General features: G+C 36.7%; 2 protein-coding genes across 2 annotated transcripts; both read left to right on the top strand.

Moving 5' to 3' along the window:
* Positions 1–621: 621 nt before the first annotated feature.
* Positions 622–5,357, top strand: LOC140165563 (transient receptor potential cation channel subfamily A member 1-like). The gene is made up of 5 exons (XM_072188852.1): positions 622–756; positions 1,435–1,503; positions 3,258–3,371; positions 4,669–4,784; positions 5,002–5,357. The coding sequence occupies exons 1-5, from the start codon at positions 625–627 to the stop codon at positions 5,087–5,089; spliced, it is 519 nt and encodes a 172-aa protein (XP_072044953.1). The 5' UTR covers positions 622–624; the 3' UTR covers positions 5,090–5,357.
* A 4,464-nt stretch (positions 5,358–9,821) lies between these two features.
* On the top strand, positions 9,822–13,841 carry LOC140153167 (glutathione S-transferase theta-3-like). The gene is made up of 5 exons (XM_072175875.1): positions 9,822–9,933; positions 11,104–11,191; positions 11,413–11,563; positions 12,657–12,821; positions 13,434–13,841. Exons 1-5 carry the CDS (start codon positions 9,822–9,824, stop codon positions 13,584–13,586), a joined length of 669 nt encoding a protein of 222 aa, XP_072031976.1. The 3' UTR covers positions 13,587–13,841.
* The last annotated feature ends 3,374 nt before the right edge of the window (positions 13,842–17,215 follow it).

Raw genomic sequence — 17,215 nt, 5'->3', positions numbered from 1 at the left:
TAATCCCCCTTTTGACCTTCGACCTCAGTAACTCAAAGATGCCTTCTTGATACTCAGTAGATTCTGAATCTACATACCCTCCTCTATTAATACTTGAAGCAACAAAATACCATACGTATGCAACTTCACATTTAAAGGAGTATTTCGTGATCCTAGTATCCTCTTTTTATGACATTTTTCAGTACATATCCACGAAAAAAGCCTATTCCCAAAATTTCAGTTGATTCCGATTTTGCGTCTGCGAGTTATGCATGATTATGTGTATTACACTGCTCCATAGACAATACGTTGTAATTTTGTTCTGGTGCACCTGAACGAAATTCAAATTTCACGATATCTTTGCAACACGAATTAATCTGAAAGAAATAATTTGAACATAAACATTATGTAGCCAGAGGTTTCCAGTGATATAAAAATCTCAACTTTTTTTTGAGAAAAGTGGGGGATGAGGCTGTGGATCACGAAATGCCCTTAAATACCGTACACTATAGTCTTCTATGGTGTCTTTCCTCGACTATAACTTGAAAATCTATATTAATTGTCTTCATAGAAGATTATCTTTTGATATTATTTTACCAGTTATCATTCAGAGACGAATGGACATCGATTCTTACAACGTTTACGATGACTTTGGGTGAAATTAATAAATCCGATTTATTTGACTCAGGAGAGAGTTTGGAGCCGTACACGGAAATCGCTTATATTATATTTGTGTGTTTTCTGTTTTTGATGCCGATGGTGTTGATTAATCTAACGGTATGTAACTTTTCGAAGTGTTTTATCAATATCCACGCTACGCCACTGGGGCGGTTGCTACTTTTATAGCCTCCTGTTCCATGTAAAGATAGCAATCAGTCGGGGAAACGGGGCACACCGACATCGCCTGGCTAATAATTACATGGTACAGCAGAGATACTAAAATCAATACCTGAGATCGATACACGTGAATGTGCTAGGTTTTCTGCCATGAAGATATCGTGGCGATGACACGGTGCGGGGAACAACTCGCGGTTGTGACGTGTACTTACTGGTAGAAGTTCCCATTGTAAATAACATAGCTAGACTTTAAGTACACTAGTTTAAGATTTGATTATCGAGCTGCAATGATCGTTAATGGCACTGAAGCAAAGAGAGATGTGAAAAAGAGTGTACATGGTCATGATGGTGTACGGGGCCAAAAGTCACGGATACCTTACATGGGTTGCTAATCTCCCGATGAAAGAATATTACCCGAAAATTTGTGGTACATCTAAACTTGTGTTGAGAGGAGCTTTCATTGTAGAAGATACTCATAGTTGTCAATGTTGTGTGGTATACACGTTGGAAAATGCATTTGCAATTGATAAAATTCGCTGTACTTTATTAGCATTTTTTTATAAATCCACTTGAGTTCTTTAAAAGAAACCCAACGGATACGTCTTTTCGATATTGCAGATTGGTATTTCGGTAGGAGACATTGACTCTATCCTTCGGACATCATATATTACGCGATACGCTCTCCAAGTGAGTATAAGAGTCTCGTCCTCCTCAACTTGTTCATTTTTTTTCTTACTCTTCCTTTCTTTTACTTTCTTGTCTTCTTGTATGCTCTTCTCTGTCGTCTTTGGTATGGGTATTCATGGTATATATGTGTGTAGTGAGGTTGGGAACGTGAGGGTGTTTGGAGGATGGGGTAAGAGTGTGGTGTGGGATAGGTGTATAGTGATGATGTGGGATGTGTTTTATGTATTGTGTCGACTGCTTGAAGCTCACATTTCAAATCAGGTACTTGTACACTCTATGTGCAGTCTAATGTGCAAAGTATAATGTGCAAAGACTATGAGCACTGTAATGTGCAAAATAGTATCGGAAATTTTTGATGAGATTTGCCATTGCTGTGATCATATTTTCATAAGTAATGTCAGGACATTTTGGAAATTTTCTGTACCCTTGGCTTTACAGGCAAATCGTGGAAACAAATCCCTTTTGCCTAAGGGAAATCCCTTAGGAAATCCCTAATGTGAGATCCTTAATATTTTGGAGGAATCCTCACAATTTGTGTTTGTTGATTGTTATCAAGTGGCTGTAATCCAGATCCCGGGGAGCAGTGTACTGAAACCTCTGGTATAATAATAATATCGTCATGTACCTACGAGTCGTAGATAATCCAATTGCCGATATGAAAGAAGCTGTCAAGTGGGCATTATTGGTTCGATGACGGGTTTCTTGGTCAAGTCCGCAAATACGCTGGCGAAGTTACGTAATAATCGGATTAACTACCATAGCAATAGGCCAAAACAATTTTTGAATATACCGCGCTGCACTGATACGCGGTATCTCTGCATTGAACCATATCATGCTGATCACTTGCACGGTAAGATTAGTATCTTTAAAAAGAACAATAGTGTATTCAATCTATGATTGCACACATACACAGGTGATTAGTTCAACCTGCTTGTAGTGCAGCGCGATATGTTCAAAATTGTTTTGATCTATTGCTATGGTAGTTAATCCGATTAATTACGTAACTTCGCCTGGGTGCTTAATCTCGCCGATTAACTCTGCGGCGTGCCCGGAACCCAAGCCGCAGACCCACGCCGATGCGCCTATGCTGAGAAAGAAAATACTGTTGCGATATGCACTAACAAAATGTGTGTCTGCCCCCGGGGTCTGCCCGATGAAAAGCCATGTTCAGTCACCCGTTCATCGGCTTGATCGGCCCAACTCCTACATTTCTCGCAACCAATACCCTTACACATTAGTGTCCTTGAGTGCGTTGATTCTTTGCCGGATTATATCGACTGATCCGCAAATTGCTCACGGTGAGTAAACTCAAGTAAGTACTACAATAAAACATTAATATAAAGGTTTTGAGTAATGAATGGCAAACCGCAGAGCAAGAAGATGGCAAGATGTTGCGAACTCGATGTCCATAACTGCTCGCGAATTCGCAACCAGGGATATGGCCACACTATATTAATTCATCGGCGTGCTGCGGCTTGAAACTGCAAGCCGCAGGAGAGCCATCGAAATGCTCCGAGACGATGCAGAGGTAATCGGCGAGATTAAGCACCGGAGCCTTATTTTGTGGGGTGTATTATGTCTTGTGTATGTTTGTTTCATGTACCCTATATGGAAACGTGTGTTTGTTTGTTTGTTTCATATAAAGTATATAGTGCGTGCACTATTCAAAAGTTTTGAATTCAGTTATTTGCATTTTGTATATGCATGCGGCGTGCTTTCTTGCTTGAATTCAGTTTGTATTTCTTACTCATCAGGTGGAGATGATATTTGGATTAGAAAAGCGTTTTCCGTCATTTATTCAACGTAAAGTGTGGCAATCAAGCTATAGTTTCTATCCCAACAGACAAAATCCTACACTATGGAGAAAGGTACGTATAATCATATTGTGTAAAACAGGATATGCTTGCTTTGAATTCTATCTCTTTAAATAATTTAAAAAAATAATGTGAAGGAATTGTTGTCTGCTGTTTCGTCGCCAACAAATGAGAGATACAAATTTAATACAAATTTCGTTTCCACTCTCGAACATAGGCGTAGATCCTGGGGGATGGGGGGATTTATCCCCCCAATATTTTGCCAGGGGGGATGATCCATACAATCATCCCCCAATGTTGACGCCTGATAATGGGTTTCTGACCAAATTAACCCCAATATATCCAATATATCCAATTGTTCAACTTAATTTCTTATACTTGTATATTTTATATAGTGTAATGCAATAATCTGTGTGTTCTGAAAATGTGTGATTTAATTATTTAAATATGTATACTATGTGGTTTTCGTAATATGTATAATAAAGGCTTATGCCTGACAACTCGTCAAAAAAAAAAAATTAACCCCATATTTGCCCATTTTAGCCCATTTTAGCCCCAAAAGTGCAACTTTTCGCGCGCTTCGCTCGTATTTATTTTACTTTTACACCATATTTCGTCAGTTTAGCTTCAAAATAGTAACAAAATTGTAATTAAATTGTAATTAACAAAAATCGCAATTGTACCATAAACTGTCGCCAAAAGGTGCTGGATTGACTATACTTGAAGAATTATTTTTCCAACTCCATTCCCCCCCCCCCATGTCAAAAAGAAATCTACGCCACTGCTCTCGAATAAATCAATACCAAAATTGCATAATGAAAAGCAAATAGATTCATATTGATGCAGCTTTAACGTTTGAGCAAAATCAATCATTCCGCTAAATGCTTATGCCAATGATTCTGGTTGCAAGGGTTTGTAAGCTACAATCATCGAAAAAAGTCTTGGAACGCTTGCGTGTAAATAACGGAAAACTCTCACCCCTCCCCGTTCAATGTTGAGAAATGCCAATGTCTTCAGCGGTTTCCCAATGTGTTCCAACATTGATTGATGGGGAGACGGGAAGGGGATCATTGTTGTAGATGTCATGCTTGTTCCCAGGCAAAATATACGTCATTTTCATGATCATATGAAATTCTGCACGGAATTTCGACAGAGTGTACCAAGCGTTCCAAGGATTTTTTTCGTAGATTGTAGGATGAATAAGGTGCTGTGGGTGTCACAGAACTCCAGTAATGTATTTTGAATAGCGTTATAGATGATTGCTGACGTTATGTAGCGGGGGAGTAAAAACCACCAAATGTTGAATAACTAAAATTTAATTTTGACGAGAGAAGATACTTGTTTGTTCTAGATGAAGCTGCTGTTGATTGGCACCGGCAGAGAATCTTCTTCATTTCTCGGGAACGACAAAGAAACAAGCGCCACTCTCGACGACCTGATGTCGGGCTTTAATCGCCACGAACAAGCGTAAGTATAAAGCCATCCGATTTATAGTAACACATATCACTAAATCTGTTGACGTTAAACAGTGCTCTTAGAATTTAGTCAAAGATACACGAGCAACCATGCAAAAAACTTTGTCTTAGAAGATAATGGATCAGATCTAAGCGTTATTTGAAATGTTTGATTCTTTTTTATTGCATTATATTCTAATCAGTGTCTTTTTATTTCCCTTTTTACCCAGGTTATCAGACTTTTCTATTATACTTAATCGGCAGAGTGACATATTACGACGTCTTGCAGAGAAAAACGATATCAAAATTGACTTGTAATATCAATAAAATGAATTAAATAATGACAGTATTTGTCATGATCGAATGATCCTGATTATTACACTATAGACGAATCCAACGAGCCAAGTCATGTCAGGATTTGGTCGGCCATTTTTGGGTCCCCACAGCCCCTAACTGGTGTTGTGACTGCCCAATTGGGTGGATTAAAGCCGCTTAAAGTTCGATGTTAGATTCTTTTGTGTTGTAAACTGTCATCATTCTTTTGTCTACGTGTAGCACGGGTGATAGAATGCAGTTTAAAATACCCTCCAAGACACCATCATTTCACATTTTAGGTGAGATGGAGCCGACGGAGACCCAGCTAATGGCTGCCATTGAGGTGCAGGAATGCGTGAATTTGGATTCTTCGATAAAGGTTATCCACGTTACTCATGCGTGACCTCTAACAAAAGGCGCTAGTTCCCGTAGTATTCCTCATTCAAACGAATTCAATACACGACCTCGGTGAGTTACCTGCATGACTTTGGCGGGCTATTTTTATTCATATTTATTCGGCAAAATCGACAAGAATACTAAATATAATCAATCACACAAATCATCACAAATTTAGCATACATGAAATACATGGATACAAACAAAGACACCAAAATGCCGAAATGCCAGGATAACCCATAAAGTCTAGCTGCAAATGTGTAAACCTATTTCCAATGTAGTCCTACATAAAGACAAGAAGGTGCCTGGGACGGAGGACAAAACAAGCAAAAAATTGTTCCAATCAAGTGTGGCTTGATAGAAAAAAAACTTTTTGGTATAAGATCCTACTCTCGGGACATGGAAATTCGAAGCACTTGAGGCAAGTGGTATGATTATGAACATGAGATATTTTTGTAAAGAATTGATTAAGATAAGACGGGCCCAGTGAGTGAAAAATATTAAACATGTGATTTAGCCTTAATTGTCTAGCCCTGTTTTGGCTATCAAGCAGTTTGACAGTGTCCAAATTGATTTGACCAACATGATCTCTTAAGGATAAGTTCAAAATAAAACGAACCATTTTGTTTTGAGTGATTTGAAGCTTACGTTGACTTTCCTTTGACAAACCAGTAAACCAGGAGGTGCTACAATAATCTAAATGACACTGCAATAATGCAGAGCAGAGATTTTTTCGAAGCTTTTGGTTGAAATATTGTGTGTGTCTATATAAAATTTTGAGCCTGCCAATAGCTTTCATAACAAGCGAATCATCCATAACTTCACCAGATAGATGTTGGTCTAGTGTGACACCAAGGTATTTTATGGATGGGACAGGATTAATTCTCGCGTTTCACAATACGATGCGCCTCCAGCGGTCGCTGGGTCGAAGCCAAAATACGCAGTGCATCATGGGAAATGAGTCGACATCCAAAGCCCGCGTAATACGAATACAATACAGGAACATGCATCATTGTGGGTTTAAATGTCATTATAATGATGTTACGTGCGAATGCACACTAAAACAACAATTTACAACTATAGTTGATCCATTTTCTATCTATTGATCACAGGGAATCCTTCGTGTAGCTGTTTTCAACATATTTATTATTATACTCGCGTGAAAATTCAATAGAAGCTAGAACGGCGATGTCGACTCTGGAGTCGAAAATTTGACTGCCAAAAGCAACCGCTGGCGGCGCGTCGTATTGTGAAACGCGAGAATTGTATGACCATTGTATGAGATGTGGAAATCAGAAGCTTTTTTACGTTTTCTGTGCGAACCAAATAAAATGAGCTCGGTTTACCAACATGTAATGATAATTTATTGTTAATAAGCCAGTTTTCATTTCAGTTTATTACATAAGCGTGTGAGCGCAGAATGTCAGGTTTGAAGTTACCTTGATCATGTTGATCAAAGTACACAAAACAAGTTTTTTAAATTTCGCAGTGCAATATTCACGAGGAGAGAAGTTGAACAAGTCAATCTACATTTGAAAGCGTGGTTTAGTTTTCGAAGTAATCCTAGGGTTATTTCCCTGTGAAAAAAATATAGACCATCGAAATATTTCCACCGAGATTACAAAGGAATAGGTACTCGAGTGATATAAACACATCTATTCGTGTGCATATCGCATGCAGGATTGATAGAAAGCTATATGACTTTTATTCAAGTTAACAATTACTCGAAAGAAATGAGAAGAGAGAGAAGGGAAAGTGTGTGGGGGAGGAGGTAAGGGGAGGGAGAAAGAGAAACAGAAGGGAGAGAGCTTTGGAAGTTGGAAGGAAGGGAAGAGGAGAGCTCGAGAGTGGAGTAGAATAGTGTATGGAGGAGAGGAGATATCGAGTGTAGGGGGAACCGAGGGGGAGAAGGAGACAGTGAGATCAGTCTGATGAGAGGGAAGATGAGGTTATATAGGTGAGGAGGGGGAGCCTAGGTAAGAGGTATGTGTTTGTTTTTCGGGGACAATAAACTAATTCATCTGCATCATCATGCAACGTTTATGTTTCATACAAACAAACAAACAAACAAACAAACAAAAGTTTTATGACGCTTATACTTCCTTAGCATCCATGCCACGCCAATCCTGTTACCGTCCACGTGCGATTGATATCCGATCCATATAAATTGTCTGCATTCAATATAAACACAACCAGATATGTATCCGATATTTGCTTAACACAATCATGACAATATAAAAGCATTATACTTATGGTCCTCTCTACGTAAAGTTGAATTTATTACTCTATCACTGAGCGAAAAGCGGTTGGTATTTACCCAGCAAATACAAAAACGTTTTAAAAACGTTTTAAATAAGTTATATTTTGGCTTTTGGTTTAGGTAAAAACGTTTTAATAACATTAAAATGTCGGGTTATATAAAGGTCATGATAACGTTTTAAAACGTTTTGTATGAAAACACACTACAAAAATATTTTTAAATGTTTTCAAGAAATGTTATTGTAAACTATTTTTACAAACATTTTTGCCAAATATTGTGTCAATACTTAAATAACATTATGTTAAAATGTTTGAACCCAGCAAACACAGAAATGTTCTTAAAACGTTTTTTTCAAAACCTTTTAATAACATTTAAATGTCGGGTTATATAAAGGTCATGAAAACGTTTTTAAAACGTTATTGAAAATATTTTGGGCAAACATTTTTTCGCAAATATTTTTTCAACTACAAAATAACATTCTGTTTATAATGTTTTTGGAATGTTATTAAAACGTTTTTATACCCTTTATGTAACCCGACATTTAAACGTTTTCTGTAAAACATTTTTGTTTGCTGAGCAGTAGATTATCAAAAAATGTGTTTTAAGGTTATGAAAACGTTTTATACTCTTAATATACCCTTTATATAACCCGACATTTAAACGTTTTCTGACTACCTTTTATAACCTTTTGCGAATGATGTCGAAAACGTTTTGTGTTTGCTGGGTAACCAATGAGACACTTTTCCCAACGTAACAAAACGCCCTCTATCTCATTGGGTAAAAGCAATCGCTGTCGCTCAGCTGTCGTTCAGCTATTTAGTATAAATTAAGCTTTAGATGTAATGAGTGCAGACAAGTTCTGTCCCTCTTTTTAAACCGATGATTTTTAGTTTCTGAACAAAAGAGAAACGAAACTTATAACCAGGGATCGACAGTGTCGATTTATTCCATTAAGTATAATATCAAGAATTAATATCACCGTCTTACAGCAATTTGATGCTTTAGTGGTTCTATACCGTGATTCACAACCGGTAGTTCCCGGGTTCGATTCTCGCTTCTGTTTTTCAAGACTGGGAAAAATACTGCTATATAAGTTTATTTGGCGCGCGATCTGAGTTAGTCCTTTTCTGATAGCCGTGGGCAACATTGAAAATTATATGAATACCATTTCAATCAGTTATGTTGAAACTACAGCCTTGCAATATTGTGATGGGCCCTGATTTAATTTAATTATTTAACTTTGTTTACAAGCTGAGAGTATGTCACGAGAAATATGAGACAAGAGGAAAGTAATCATGCAAGAGTTTGTGTGTTATGGCATGTTTTGCTGATTTTCGCAGGACAAGTGAATAAGGATATATACATCAGCCTTCCAGAACATTGCAAGAACTCTATGATTACCTAGAAGAAGACTGATGGTTAAGTACTGAGTAGTTAAAATTGTGATTGTGTGATTATCAAGTTGATTTAAATTAAATCTAGTCAACTGGACTTACTATTTATTGACTGGCGACGTTTATAGTAAGTCCAGTTGACTAGATTTAATTTAAATCAACTTGATATTTTATTTACCTGGATGACTGAGAATATACACAAATATATGATTGTGTGATTATATTTAAATCATATTTTGCTTTCGATTAAAGACTTAGATTTTGTTAGCTTAATCAAACAGTGTATTTGTGTTGTGCATTCGTGTGAATATGGGTAAAAGGTGATTTTGGCCGAGTACGAAAGTCCCATAACACTGAAAAACAATTTTGTCAGCACCATGAAAACGGACAAAGAAAAAATGCAAATCATTATTAGAGTGTTTTACTACAAATAGGCTATATGGATTAAAAACGAAAATCAAACAAAACGCATTTCGTACCATTATTTTTTATTTTTTATTAAGCTTAAAGTTAAATTAATTTATATTCATATAAGCCATCTAGACTTTGAACCATCGTGTTTGTTCTGATTAAATTGCGTCAATTTGACATCACTATTCACAATGATTCAGCTATTTAGTTATCAGCAGTGGTCTTGGGTTGTAGGTTTCGTCCGCATTCTCTCATCATCTTCTACAACTTCAACATGGGGCTAGATATTTATTATAATCCTGCATCTCAGCCATCGAGGTCTGTGGCGATGTTCGTGAAATTAAACAAAATTGAGCATAATGACAAAGTTGTCAATCTGTTCAAAGGTAAGAAAAACGTTTGAACTGAGGTCATTGAGAAGTTACATTTTACCGTCACCCTCATAACAAAACATGTTTCTCATTTGCAATTTTGATTTTGTGAGTTATAAACCCGTAATTAATCGAATTTCTAGCCGCATTCTTCATTAACTTGTGGAATACATCTTAATTTCGGGTTTAATACTCAGAAAATCAAAATTGCAAATGAGAAACACATAATAATGACTTAGGCAGTTTTGTTATGAGGGCGACGTTATGTAAGTTCAATTGGAGGGGCACGGTGGAGATCTCAGCTCATAATCGGGAGATAGCTCGTGGTCGTTAAAACTTTTCAAGTGATGAGCAGAAGCGTAGCCATTTTTTATGGTTGTGGGTGGGCAAATTTTCGAGAGCAAAGACAAAAAGAATTTCTCGGTTGCATCATTTTAACCCGGTATTATCATTGGGTTACACAGGTCAGTAAAAAGGTCTCGACAAGGGATAAAAATCAATCTTCATCAATTATGTTTTATTCAATGTCCTATGACATCTCTATTATATCTGAAATTGGTATTAAGGCCGTGGAATGATGGATGTACTTTGCATAAACCTGTCATAAACATCGGCGAGGGCGGAGGGAGCACCCCCCCCCCCCCATTATTCAATTGGGGGCCTTCCCATCTATAAATCCTAATAGAAGACAAAATATTTGGCGGCAATTGGCTCTAATTTCGGGGTTACAAAAGTATCCGCATTATAGACCACGATAGTACTGTTTTGTCCCCGTCAGCGTACATGTTTATTTTTGTAACCAAAATGGGCCGCAATTCGCTAACCCTAGCCCTAAACATTAACTTACTCCTAAACCACTACGTAACCCTAAAGGTCTGTGATATTGCGACCCATTATGATTGCAAAACGAAATAGCCACACATTGCATTTACTCCAATATTGGAAACTAATGATACCATATATCAATATTGGGTGGGGTCTTGGAATTATTTGGTCGGAAATATTAGTTTTGAAGAAAATTAATGAAGCCATTTTAGTTCAATTCAACTTTGAATTGATTTGTTATCACACTAGACAAAATATGATATCTGGTGTATAGCTCATAATATAACTCGTGTTCTTTCTTTATTGACTAGATTAGATTTTGTTTGTTTTTATGTTTGTTTATATATTTATCTGTTATAGGAGAAAACAAAACGCCCGAGTATTTGGCAATGAACCCAAGTCATACTGTACCAGTAATGAATGATGATGGCTTTATCATTTGCCAAAGGTAAATTTACCGTCTTTATGCCTACAGTATACCAACCAATAAACATGATAAACCAACATAATGTACCTTAATGTACATAATGTACTTACTTACTTACTTACTTACTTACTTACTTACTTACTTACTTACTTACTTACTTACTTACTTACTTACTTACTTCAATTTAATTAACATGTATCAAACACCATTCCCATTTTCTTGTATCATGACTTATAAAACAGTCCTGCGATTGTGAAATACCTAGCCGACAAGTGCAAAACAGCCGACCACTGGTACCCATCAGATCTCAAGAAGAGAGCCAAAGTTAACGAACTGCTGGATTGGCAACATACTAATATCAGGAAACATGGCAGCGGAGTCTTCTTTAACATTGTAAGCAGTTTAATCTTGTTCTATATATGTTATGTGTTCAAGCAAAATCAGTCGGAAGTCGGAAATATTGATTTTAAGATATAGCCAAACAAAGGAAATAATTTCCAATTAGAAAAATAAAAAATAAATATTTCCGACTTCCGACTGAATTTACTTGATCATATCACATAATGTTGTGATTTTCAATACTTAAATCTACTACGTCTGTTCCACAGTTGGTCATCGGATCAAAGTTTTACAAGTTCAATCAATTTAGAAAGTAATAAAAGCTGTAGGACTAGGGGGCAACATACAAATGACCTTGAAGTAAAGTGAGGAACGGAAGAGGGAAAGGGAAAAACAAAATAGAAGGAAAGAAAAAGAGGACGAAAATGTGGATATGAGGGAAAAAGAAGAGTAGGACGAACTAATGTTCTTTGAGAAAACTTACATGACCTTGCTACACTAAACACTCCGACTGCTTGATCAGGAAATACTGCCGAATCAGGCAGCATGTTGCTGAATCAGGCAACACAGGCTGTGGTAACCCTTCCGAATTTGACAGACTAAGGACTAAATTGTTCATGAATGGTGATTTTATAAAAGATCGGTGGAAATTTTACTTTGACACACATGAGCTACATGTAAGTTGACAATTATTTTTCACCGGGCGAAAAAAAATTCCACCGGGAGGAAAATAATTTAAATAACAAAACAAGTTCTAACAGTTTTTTTTTAATTTGATGTAAATATGCAAATTAACTTTATTTTAACTAAAATTGATGAAAAAATACTACTAATTGTACATCCATTGATAATTTTATATATTTTACCTACTTCTTTGCTCTAAACCAAGAAATAACGGTATATTAAAAGATGCTCTATTTGAAATAGAGCATTGCATTGTGGGATACCATGTTTCCTGACTCGGCAACATGCTGTCTGACTAAGCAGTATTTCCTGATCAGGCAGTCGGATCGGACTGCTAAGAGCATTTACTTCCGAAGTTCCCATACCTAGAATATGGGGATATGTGCATATTCATTGTACTCTCCGTATAAGAATCTCTTTGATTGATTGTTTGTTTTGTTGTTGTTGTTGTTTACCACTGCAGAAACTAGGGCCATTGTTTGGGTTACCACCTATGACTCCTGAACAAGTGGACGAAAAATACAAGGAGCTCGATGGGTCGCTGACATTGATAGAAGGCTTCTTAAAGGATCAACAATTTCTTTGTGGAGATGAAATTACCATTGCTGATTTATTTATTGCTAATGAGGTATAAATCTGGACTTTATTTTGATGATTACAATTACTAACATTTTTTTTACTTCGTGCTTCTCAGCGCTACTCTGATAACTTTAAGTTGATGCTTGCGAAGGGGTATCTAAATTAGCTACGAGAACATGTTTGGGAATAAGACACAAGAATTCTTCTAATTTCAACTGCCATTCTTTGGGTTACTTTTATTCATCATAAATTACGTTTTTGCTTAACAAATGAATGAATGTTCTTAGTCATCCAGTAGTTTTAAGAGAGTTTTGGAATTAATCAAATACTGGAACTTACTTTTTACAACTTTGCTACGCTGCGTCTGGAACCAGCAGACTTCATCAGGCAACTGACCCGCTGGACTGGTCACGTGATATACGTATCGGTATCGTCTTGATGGCCCGACCCCATGCAGGGGATAAGTTAAATGGCTTCTTTTATGCCTTTCCTATGCCATTGCTCCTCCTGATTCATTAAATGTCTATCACGTGACCAGTTAAGTTGGACAGTTGCCTGACGTAGAAAATTTGCAAAAAGTAAGTTCCCGTATTTGATTTAATTCCAAAACTCTCTATGTTTTTGATTATTTCTCTTAACTTAACTTTTTTTTACATCCTAGGTACTTCAGCCAACCATGTGTGAGCGGGACATTTACGAAAATCATCCCAAGGTTAAGGCGTGGATGGACCGCGTACGGGAGCGGTTAAATCCTGTATGGGGCGAGATGGTTGGCGTATTTGAACAAATAGTCAGTGGCATCGGTAGCGGCTAGTGCACGAAATATGGATTCCTCAACCAAAATATTCAGGTGGTGGATGACGTGCATTCCCTAAATTCAGTAAATTTTCATCGTCAACCGTGTAATTGAATGGGATTATTTTGAAATTTTAAAACGCTTGAAATATCACAAACAAATAGGCCTATGTTGATAAATAATATAAATACAAGCTAAAACCGTTGGGGTTCGATAATGAATCCCACAAAAGTAACCGAGTATATGGAAAATGCCATACGGCTCGATCATGTCATCCGCCGCCTGAAAATATTCTAGCAACAGAGGGAATAATTGGTGAAAACTCTTCCCTGTGTGATGTGGAACATTGGGTTACTAATGCACGAAGCCGATTGGCTACGTTTTCAAATCAACACGAGGGATATTTTCACCATGTCCCGAATAATTTTGTTTAAAACATCTTAAACCATTTTTGTCATCCGATTGGTTATTGTATCTATATGGCGAAGAAAGTTCATAGGTTAGGTCGAAACGTTCAGGTTCAACACGGCGAACCAGATTTACGACATAGCGAACCTGATTTACGACATAGCGAACCTGATTTGCAACATAGCGAACCTGATTTTAGCGAACCTGATTTACGACATAGCGAACCTGATTTACGACATAGCGAACCTGATTTACGACATAGCGAGCCTGATTTACGACATAGCGAACCTGATTTACGACATAGCGAACCTGATTTACGACATAGCGAGCCTTCGACATAACGAACCTTGGATATAGCAAACTGTAACTAAATTGTGTTCATATTATGGCTTATGGATGTTTTAGACCAATGATCATACTTAATCAAAAAATATACGATGAGTTCATTTCTAATCATCATGTGAGGATAGTAAAAGAGCTTTGTTACTAAAACGCTAGGTTTAAGGTCGTTTTTGGTATCTTGAAAATTGTATGTTATTTATGTATGTAAAATGATTAATATCTCATCAACAAACCTTTGTCCAAGTGTGCTCTTTTTAATAATGCAAATATACTCAATCATGTATGAAATTAGTACTAAATCTGTGACTATTCTGTACTGTATGTTTTCAACAACAACATAACATAACATAACATAACATAACATAACGTAACATAATATGGCATGACATGACATGACATGACATAACATAACATAACATAACATAACATAACATAACATAACAACAACATAACATAACATAACATAACATAACATAACATAACATAATATGGCATGACATGGCATGACATAACATAACATAACATAACATAACATAACATAACATAACATAACAACAACGTAACATAATATGGCATGACATGGCATGACATGATATAACATAACATAACATAACATAATTATTAACATGACAAAACATAACACAGCGCAACATATATAACATTTGTACTGATTATACAAAATTTTGTACTGATTACAAAAATAAATATTTGAATACTGCTAATTGTGCAGAAAATGATCCAATCACGTGAATTAAGTAACAAAGTACCAAATTGGAATAACTCAAAACAATAAGTACCAGTAACTTAATATGAACGAGTTACCTCAACTTACATGTTGAGTTACTCAACTAATTGGTTCTTTGAACCTTGTTTATTTTCTAAGTTCCCTGAACTTGAATTCAGAAGTTGGCATTACTTAAAAAGTTGACGCAACGACTTACATCAACTTTTTAAATAATGCCAACAAAGTTGATTAGTTGACGGAACTTTTTGAGCTTTTTCAAGATTTTTTAAGTTTGGATAACTAAAATGAATTTTGTTTTGGCCACTTTTACACTATTTTTGAGTTGTCCAAACTTACTCCTTTTGAATTACGCCAACAAGGCGAACAAGTCATTTCTATGAGTACAGGTACTTAAATATAGAGCCGCTTAGCAATGATTGACCAAGCCATTTTATTACTTAAATATAATTATAATTTAATGTACAAAATTTAAATCTATAATTTAAAGGTACACCAGATAAACATTTTAAAACTATCATGAGAATCTACTGATTGTGGGTCTTTGGGAGCTGAAAAGGGGGTGTCGGAGCTGCCATCCTCTGAAATCAAGAATCTTTATGGTCGAAAATCGCCGTGAACAAACAGAAATGAGAGGAATGAGCATGGGGTGGTCTTTTAGCATGTTTGAAGCTGAAAATATAAAAATCAAGAGTCTTTCAGGGCTCTGTTTTGATCAAATTCAGGGGTCTTTCAGAACGGATAGGTCCAAAAACAGGGGTCTTCCCGCTAATTGCCCCGGTGAATCTGCCGAAGACGAGTGGTTTTAATTCATTTTTTTATTCGTTTCTACATTTCACATTCTTGCGTTCTCAGTTCTTCGCAGCGACTTTCATGTCGACACCTTGATTTTCCACTCAAAATAATGATTAGCTTTGTTCACGACTTTGTTCTCCTTCTCGACGTTTTAGACGTTGCGGAAAACGTTGGCGGAAAATTAGCCGCTTCGTCTATCACAATAAAACCTACAAGAGTGTGGCCAGTTTGTTTCGTTATACGGTCAGTCCCTGCGTCCATTTTATAAAACTGCCTCTATTTAAACTTTAACTGCTTCAGATGTCAACCTTGAAGTTTGGGGATTGTCCAATTCGTGATCTTACTATAATGTGGCCAATGTTGTATGTATGAGTGTTTGTGGGGGAGGGTGTAAAAGGCTCCGTCAGTTTTGATCCGAATGTCGCCAAATTCACACGGGAGATCGAGAATCATGAACAATTCTCAGCTTTTAGTCCTATACGTACGGGTTTGTTGTACTATCATAAAAATTATCGGTCATATTTTTTCTTGTATCTGCCATCAGCATAATGTTACATCTTAGAATTTGAAGTCCATCACTCAAACGTTCTAATAATTTATGGAGAGTAGCACTAATATCATAAATATAGTAAATCTATTAGTATCACGATTAATTCAATGTCACTTTATAGGAGTTTTCAATGTCTGCATCCATTCTGCATTTATATGACTGCATTGATTTTCTATTCCTGTGCGTAAACAACACATCTCTCATTTTGCAATAAAGTAAGGCAACCAGTTGTAGAAAGTGAAAGGCAATCAAATGATGAATCGCTATCACTGAACTCTTTTATACTGCAGTATGATTTTGCATATCTTGGAACACCGTTTCCATCCCACGTATATTTGCAAACATACGTTGTGTCAAAATCCTCTTCATAACACCCAATATATATTTGCCTTGCATCACTTCTTGCTCTTACACATAGAGGAAACGCATCATTAGGAATGTTAATAGTGTGCAAGGTCTCATCGATGTTATCAAGAGACCTAACAAAGATTTGATCTTCATCATCTGATGCGAAAAAATAATTAGAGGCAATGCAAGGTGGACATGGTAGGCCTAAAGGATTCGTATGGATATCAAGGAACCGCTGCTGAGTGAAGCCTGGCAGTGAACACACTACATATCTACGGTAATCCACACTAATCACAGCAATGTCCGTGTTGCTGGCCATGGAATGTATATTCTCGACACCAATGATTTCATGTTTACTGTTACACTGCGTTGAAGCCTGACAGGGAAATTGATACACACTCGACTTGTCATAAACTGTTACGAATATACGATCAGGACTGGGGCCATTTGTAGTAACCGGGG

This window comes from Amphiura filiformis, chromosome 1, assembly GCF_039555335.1.
Source record: "Amphiura filiformis chromosome 1, Afil_fr2py, whole genome shotgun sequence".
Lineage (NCBI taxonomy): Eukaryota > Metazoa > Echinodermata > Ophiuroidea > Amphilepidida > Amphiuridae > Amphiura > Amphiura filiformis.
This window is presented reverse-complemented; position numbering and strand designations above follow the sequence as displayed.